General features: G+C 59.0%; 1 protein-coding gene across 3 annotated transcripts in view; it reads left to right on the forward strand.

Moving 5' to 3' along the window:
* Positions 1 to 5,596, forward strand: part of TLN1 (talin 1) — a 35,424-nt gene extending 29,828 nt beyond the window's left edge. For all 3 annotated transcript variants that reach the window (XM_064642515.1, XM_064642517.1, XM_064642516.1), the window contains 7 exons: positions 1,580 to 1,685; positions 1,827 to 1,951; positions 2,246 to 2,371; positions 2,512 to 2,574; positions 2,814 to 2,996; positions 3,667 to 3,792; positions 4,388 to 5,596. In XM_064642515.1, the coding sequence (XP_064498585.1) occupies positions 1,580 to 1,685; positions 1,827 to 1,951; positions 2,246 to 2,371; positions 2,512 to 2,574; positions 2,814 to 2,996; positions 3,667 to 3,792; positions 4,388 to 4,519 (861 nt within the window). In that variant the 3' untranslated portion in view covers positions 4,520 to 5,596. The remainder of the gene's footprint in view (positions 1 to 1,579; positions 1,686 to 1,826; positions 1,952 to 2,245; positions 2,372 to 2,511; positions 2,575 to 2,813; positions 2,997 to 3,666; positions 3,793 to 4,387) is intronic.
* The last annotated feature ends 2,083 nt before the right edge of the window (positions 5,597 to 7,679 follow it).

Raw genomic sequence — 7,679 nt, forward strand, 5'->3', positions numbered from 1 at the left:
CATCTCAGGTACTCCGAGCCACATGCAGCTGTGAAGACTGCTGGAAGGGCTCCATGCAAGTCCAGGATAAAGCCATGACTCCCCCAGCCTCCAGAGCACTCTGGTCTGTGAAGGCAGGAATGGAGCTCATGGGCCCTGTTTATCAGAGGGCAGCAGGTTCCTGGAAAGCCGCAAGCAGGAAGGATCTAGGGGAGTGGGAGGGGAAATGGCAGATGGGGTGCTGCCTCATTCCCCAGCAGCAGCAAGTTCATTGCTGTACACTGTGTCCCCAAGGGAACCAGTATCTTCATGGAGCATGATCAAGCATGGTTAAGGTTCAAGAATGAGGGTTATTTGGCTCAGGCTGGGAAATGTGGCTCCCGGCAGAGGAGTGGGAAAGCCTGCATGTTTCACTGGGGAGGGGAAGGAATTTGAACCTCCATGGGGACTTGGTATTTGGTAACAATAGGTCTCTCCCTCGGAAAGCAGAGAGATCCAGTGGCTGAAAACTGCAGTGAAGCAACTCAGAGTGGGGAGAAATGAGGTGTAAAGGGGGTGAGGAGGAGAGTTCTGAGTGTAGTTGGCTCCTCCGGCCATGAGATCCTCATCCAGGTGCCTGGTCTTGCCCTGCCCTGTAAGACTGAAGTATGAGCTGACGATGGCAGCACAGCTCCCCACCCAGAATCTCTGATCCTTCGTTGGCATCTCTCCTTTTGGCTGCCCTTCATCCCTCACCGAAAAACACCCACCTTCCCCTGCCCTCCCCATGCCCCAGCCCCAAGCGCCCGCGTGTCCTGGCTGGGCTGTTCACTGCTTTCTTTTCTCTCTTCTCCCTCCCTCCCTGTCAGCCGGTGAGTAAGGCAACGTTGGGGTGCCTGCTGGTCTCTAACCTCAGCATGAGCCTTGCTCACGGCTTGTCTGTGTGCCCAGCCCAGTGCTGGGGTGGCACTTGGTGTGTGTCCACAGGGACCCCGTGTCCGTGTGTTTGTGTGTGTGTACTCACACCTGCTCTAGCTGGTGGGCAGCTGCTGCCTGTGGGGTGCGAGTTGGGCCAGCAGTGAGCTCTGCTTGTTCGTACAGACCCCATGTGTGTGCACACATGTGCTGTGGTGTGTGCATGTGTCCCCCTGAGCTGGGTGAAGGACCCTTAAGGCACTGCCTGCCACCTTGTCCCAGTGGGGCCAGTCTTCCCAGGCTGGGACGTGGCTCCAGGATATCCCCCTTTGCCCAGCTTGTGTTTGCAGACAAATCTCCAAAATGGCAGGGTGGGGGGAAATGCTTCTGGAGCTTGAAATGATTTGCAGGAGAGAAATATTGGAGTGGGTAACTGCTGAATGCAGGAAGGCTTGTGCTGAGGGTCTTGTGTCTGCAAGATGTCCCAAAAGCTGTGGATGTGGGAAGGCCATGGGGAAGCTCATCCCGTCGTGGGGCAGGAAGATAATAGCCAGGGTCACTTGACAAAGCATCTCAGACAGTGCCTGATGTGTACAGATGTGGGAGGGTGATGGGGGATCCCACCCTCCTGCTCTGAGGAGCACACCCCAAACAGCCCTAGGAAGTCCCCGTTTTCCAGATGCTTACATCTGCTCCTTCCCCGCAGATCCTGCAGAAGCCGACTCACGAGCTGAAGCAGCAGCTGGCAGGCTACTCCAAGCGCGTGGCTAGCTCTGTCACCGAGCTCATCCAGGCAGCCGAGGCCATGAAAGGTAAGGAAAGATCCTGCTCAAAGGGGCAGGACCGAGGGCTGGGATTAGGGTGGAGGGCTCAGCAGCTGATGGAGGAGGTAGGGCGAGTCAGAAATGAGGCTGCACACAGGTGTAACCTGCCTCGCTTCCCGGTGTTCCTAGGGACGGAGTGGGTTGACCCAGAAGACCCCACTGTCATTGCTGAGAACGAGTTGCTGGGGGCAGCAGCTGCCATTGAGGCTGCAGCCAAGAAGCTGGAGCAGCTGAAGCCAAGAGCCAAGCCCAAGGTAACAGTGCTGAGCCTTGTCTGACCCTGCTCAGCTTGAGGTGGGCTGGGGCTCTCCTGCCTGTGCTTTAGCCAGGTTTGAAGTCCCATCTGACGGCTGGCCCCTCTCTCAGTACTCCCACTGCCTCCCACATCCCCAGCTGGACCTTCCTCAGGCAGCCCACGCCCTGCTGCACCCCACAGGCCTTAATCCAGCTTTGTATGTGCCCACTCAGCCCCCTGCAGCCATCATCCTGCTCTGCTCCGTCTGTCCCAGCACCCCTGCCTAGGACTCACACTCTGCTTTTGCCTACAGCAAGCAGACGAGAGCCTGAACTTCGAGGAACAGATCCTGGAAGCTGCCAAATCCATTGCTGCAGCCACAAGCGCCCTGGTGAAGGCAGCCTCAGCAGCCCAGCGGGAATTAGTGGCCCAAGGAAAAGTAAGGCCATAAGAGGGGAAGAAATAAGAAAATGTAGGGCTGTGGTGGGTTCTCTCTTCTCCAGGGGCTGCCTGTAACCCTCATGCCCCATGACAAGAGGTGCACAGGGTGCTAAGCCTCAATCCTCTCCTTCCTTACAGGTGGGCGCCATCCCAGCCAATGCAGTGGATGATGGACAGTGGTCCCAGGGTCTCATTTCAGCTGTGAGTATCAAGGTCACACTCAGGAGTAGAGGGGGACCTTCCTCTTGGCTACTGCTGCAAAGACGAGGATGCTCTGCCCTTGTGCTTTTCCTCTGCAGAAGAAGCAGCCATGCTTCTTGCTCCCTCTCCCCCATGCTGAGACATGGTGTGGATGCTGGTTCTTGCCATCCCATGCCACACAACCTCCTTGGGGCCGATTAGGGCTCCTGTACCCCCCCTGACAGCCTCTCTCCCCACAGGCACGCATGGTGGCTGCTGCCACCAACAACCTGTGTGAGGCTGCCAACGCAGCGGTGCAGGGCCATGCCAGCGAGGAGAAGCTCATCTCGTCCGCCAAGCAGGTGGCTGCCTCCACAGCCCAGCTCCTGGTGGCCTGCAAGGTGAAGGCTGACCATGACTCAGAGGCCATGAAGCGGCTCCAGGTGAGTCCCAGGGCTGCCCCTCCAGCCCCACCTGCCTCCTCCCAGTTGCTTGAGGGATGGATGTGAGTGGACTGTGGGTGCTCTCAAGGGCTCGTGCTCCCTGCCTGTGTGCCATCAGCAGGGAGTTCATAGGCTCCAGGTTGCTTGGACTTGACTGCTGGCTGCATACTAGGTGTGTGAGTGGTACTGGGCTGCTCGGCCTGGCAGCATTCAGGGATGATGAACTGGCACAGGAATGCCTGAAGTGGGTGCACTGCATCACTGGCATTTGAGAGGTTAATGTTTGGGGGGCATGTTTTGTAGCACCCTTAATTGTCAGAGGCCATGGCACAAAAAAGGTTAATGCCTATCCATTTCGGGGTTAACATGGGGTCTCAGCACCTCTGGGGCCAAGGGCTGGGGAGAGTCAGCAGGGCTGCCTACCAGTCCCTGCCCCACTGCTCGGACAAGAGCCAGAGCCTGGCTGGGAGCAGCAGAGCCTGAAATGGTCATGAGCGGGTGGCAAGGCAGCGAGCCATGTAAAGGAATCCCTGCCTGCAGCTCCCAGCACTCTTGGCTGCCTGTCCTGCCTGCTGGCCCAGCCTGGGGCAGGGGTTCCTTCACACCCCCGGGCAGCAGTCATACCCTGGGGCTGTGATTTATGCTGACACTCCCCACTTCCCTGCTGCAGGCCGCCGGCAATGCTGTCAAGAGAGCGTCGGACAATCTGGTGAAGGCAGCTCAGAAGGCAGCTGCCTTCCAGGACCACGATGAAACGGTGGTGGTGAAGGAGAAGATGGTTGGGGGAATTGCACAGGTGAGGAACAGGGCTGCTCCAGTGGGGCATGAGCAGCTCTGGGTGCCACCACAAGCTGTGTGTGCCTGCCTCAGGAGTGTGTCCTACCATGGATCACATCTCCAGAGAGCCTCACAAAGATGCTGTGGATGTACCCATCCCGCCCAGCACCCTAACAATATGACTTCACCTTGTCCTGCCATGAGTAGCAGTGGGGGATGGTGCACACTCCTTGGAGTGTAATGCCCTGGGTTCTCCTTGTGCAGCACTGACACTATCCCAGTGTCTGTGACACACATGTGAAAGACAGAGCATTGAGTAAGGGATGAGACCTGCCTGGTATTGGGTGCCACAGGTCCCAGTGCTGCCTCTGTGCAGCTGAGATCCACTACAGGGCACATGGGGCTGAGCCCTGGAAGCCGTGCTTTTCTGTTTATCTCTGGAGTACCATGCTCCCACCCCAGGGACAACAGCCCTCATGCCCAAGGAGGCTGTGGCTGTGACGGGAGGGAAGTAGCAGCCAGAGAACCTGGCTCAGGGGTTGGCATGGCTGGAGCAGAAGCTCCAACCATCCCTGTGGGAGGGCAGCTGTGACCCCAGGGCTCTCTCCCGTCAGATCATCGCTGCCCAGGAGGAGATGCTGCGCAAGGAGCGGGAGCTGGAGGAAGCGCGGAAGAAGCTGGCCATGATCCGGCAGCAGCAGTACAAGTTCCTGCCCTCGGAGCTGCGGGACGAGGAGCAGAACTGAGCCGCACGCCCTCCCGCCCACTGCACAGACTGCTGCCCGCCCGCCTGCCCGCTCCTATTTAAGACGACCCGCCTCAAGCGGAGGGCTGCCTGGGCTAGACCAGAGCTCTGCCCACACCCACAGTGACGGGACTAACCCAGCTGCCCCTCCAAGCTGGCGCCGCACCAGCAACTCCGCTTCGCTGCCCAGCCCACCTTCCTATGCACACCCAAGGCACAATCAGAGCGCTCGGAGGGACTCGGTTGGGGTGGGAGCCGGGGCTGCACTGGCTCAGGGCTCACCTGCCAGCCCCGGGGTTTGGGCCCACAGAGCTCTCCACTGCAAGGGGATATTTACTTGTGCCTTCCTCATTCCCACTTGTGCCCCTTTCCTCTCTCTCCTCCGCGCGGGACGGGGAGCAGCAGGGGGCTGGCCCTCTCCTGTGCGATGGCGTGCAGGGAGCAGCATGGTCCCTCGCTGAGCTCTCGTGCGGAGCTGCCTTTCACCTCCAATGCCTTACTGTTGGCTGAACCTTCCTCTTCAGTTTCCCTGGGAGGCACGGAGGCTCCCCCACGAGCATCCTCTTCAGCCCGGGCCCCTCTGGGGAGCAGCAGGGCTGGAAGCCACAGTGCCTCTGCTCAGGATGGGGGGTGACGCGACGAGTTCACCCCCAGAGCTGTTCTCTGCCTTCCCGCGGAGCTTCTCCCCGCCCGTGGCCCCAGCCAGCTCTGCCTTCCTTCTTCCCAAGTGCCTGCATTGTTTTCCAAGATCTACAGTATTTTTGTAACTTTTCCATTTCTCTAGTATTGAGCCTGCAGCTTTCAAAGTTCATATATTTCCCTGCCAGCTTGTGCCCTGCCCACTAACACCAGCTCTCGCTGGGGTCCTGTAGCCCAGTATCCCACCCCTCCTCGGCTCCGGGACCCCCATCCCTTCCCCTTTGCACTTGCTGAGGCTTCTCTCACTATTTTGATACTTTAAGCATCCCATATTAAACACTGAAGGAAACCAGCTCCCCCCGAGCCTCCGGGGTGGGGTGGGGGATGCCGATGTCTCCTCGGAAAGATGCATTCATCAATAAAATCTGGTTTTCCTGCATTATTGCCAGCTGGGTATGAACGAGACCCCCCCAGGAGCCGGGAAGAGCAGGGGGGCCACGGGCGCTTGCCCTCATAGCAAAGGCAGGGGGGAGTGTACCACGGGTGCTTATACAGCATGGAAAATATTTGAGGCACGTCTAGCCCCAGGCACCCGGCAGGCTGGACCCCCGCTGCCAGCCATGTGCCGGCCTCACAGGTGCTGCCGGGGGGCCACCACCACAGGAGGGGGCCCTGGGGATTTTGTTTCTGGGGGATTTGGGCTTCAGGGAAGGCAGGGGGGTGGGGGAAGTATGTGTGAGTGGAGCTGGGTTTCTGGCCCCATTCCTGCTGCCAGCCGAGTATACCCCTGGGTAGGGTGCTACAGGGGTGCAGGTGGGGGACTCCCAGCCCCCAGTCACTAGTGGCCCAATCTTTGAGCCTCCACTGGCAAGGCAGAAGTCTTTGGGCCTCCACTGGCAAGGCAGCAGTCTTTGGCATGGTGTGGATCTGGGAATGTGGCTGGAGCCCTCCCGGCTGCCGGCGCTGAGCTCACGCCCCGAAATAGCCCCCCGGGGCCAACCTGTGCAGGCAGCAGCTGCCCCAGCGTGTCCCCACCTGTTCCCACCCCATCACTCAGCAGAGATTTGGGGGGCCTGTGTGGTGGCGGGGCAGGCAGGGATGCTGTGGGGTGCAGGGGGGATGTGGGCAGGGTGGCACAAGTCCCCTGCCTCTGGGACCTGTTCCTGGCAGTGTGAGCCACAGGCATCATCAGTGGCAAGGGCAGCATCCTGCAGTATCTCAGCCAGTGACCCCTGTCTCCTTGTGGGCACGTCCCTGGGGGTGTGGAGGGGCTGTTCCTCACCGAGACACTCAACCCTGGCCAGGCTCCAAGGTGGATTTGTGGCTCTCACAGGCATTCCAGTCCTCCCAGCTGTCTCCTGACAATCTGTGATGGCCTGACCCGGCACCAGGCTCTCACCCAGGTACTAGCTGGGCATGGGGCCCTTCTGAGCAGCCAGCAAGGGCACGGGGCACAGAATGGCAGCAGCCCCAGCCTCATCCTCACATCCTGGGGTCAAGGGAGCTCCAGCACCACCAGCACAGGGCTGCAAGGACATCCTCTGCCTTTTCCTCCAGTTTGGGTGCAAGCAAGGGGTGATGGCACAAACACCAGGGGAGGGACATGGGGTGTGATTAACCCCCCATCCTCTAAATCTCACACATCAGTCAAGAGGTTATTTTGGTAGGCAGGTTAAGGCAAGGACATGCAGAAGTTTGGAGCTGGGATGACAGTCATGAGGTGCCAGAGCCTCTGCAGGAACCCAAATCCAGCTAAGTTGAAGGTGAACGGGGAAGCCATGTCCCAACTTCCTGGGGAGCCCAGGAATGAGGTGAGAGGCTGCAGCACGGATTGCACCTGGGAAGGTCCCATTAGTTTTCAGGACAAGCCTTTCCTTGGGAGTAAGGTCAGACTCTAGAGTGAAAAATGGAGGGTATCACCATCCTTGGAGACCTCAGCCCAGGACAAGCCTGGGCATGGGCAGCAATGGAAGGGATGTGCACCCACACCCCTCTGCACATTCTTGTCCCAGAGGTTACCCCAGAGGATGGGCTTAAGGGCAGACTTGTGGGCCTCTACACCTGGATGGTTCCAGTTGTGCCGTCAGACACCTGGAGCAAAGGGAAGGAGGCAGCAAGGGAAAACAGCATCCTTTGGGGGCACATCTGAGGGCTGGCCTGGCTCCAGGGCAACTTCCTGGCTGCTTGCACCATGCCCATCATTGTCTTTCTCCCATGGGCTGAGCCCACGGAGTTGCCCCAGGCTGAAACATCTCGCAGAAAACCAATTATTCTCTCCCGGGAATGATGGGAGACGGATCTTCCTCCTCCCCTTAGAAGCTGCATGTTGGCAGTTACAGATTCTCCTTGTCCAAATATGTGCCTAATTCGTCAGTACTAATTGTTGCTCTCCAGAGTCCAGCAGTGGCTCTTCTGCTTTCCCCATGGAGCCAGCAGCCCCTTGGTCCTTAGCTGCTCCCATCCCTCCTACACCCCCCACCATCTGGGCCTGAGGGCTCCTAGAGAGCCACTTCCTCCAGCTC

This window comes from Pseudopipra pipra, chromosome Z, assembly GCF_036250125.1.
Source record: "Pseudopipra pipra isolate bDixPip1 chromosome Z, bDixPip1.hap1, whole genome shotgun sequence".
Taxonomy (NCBI): Eukaryota; Metazoa; Chordata; class Aves; order Passeriformes; family Pipridae; genus Pseudopipra; species Pseudopipra pipra.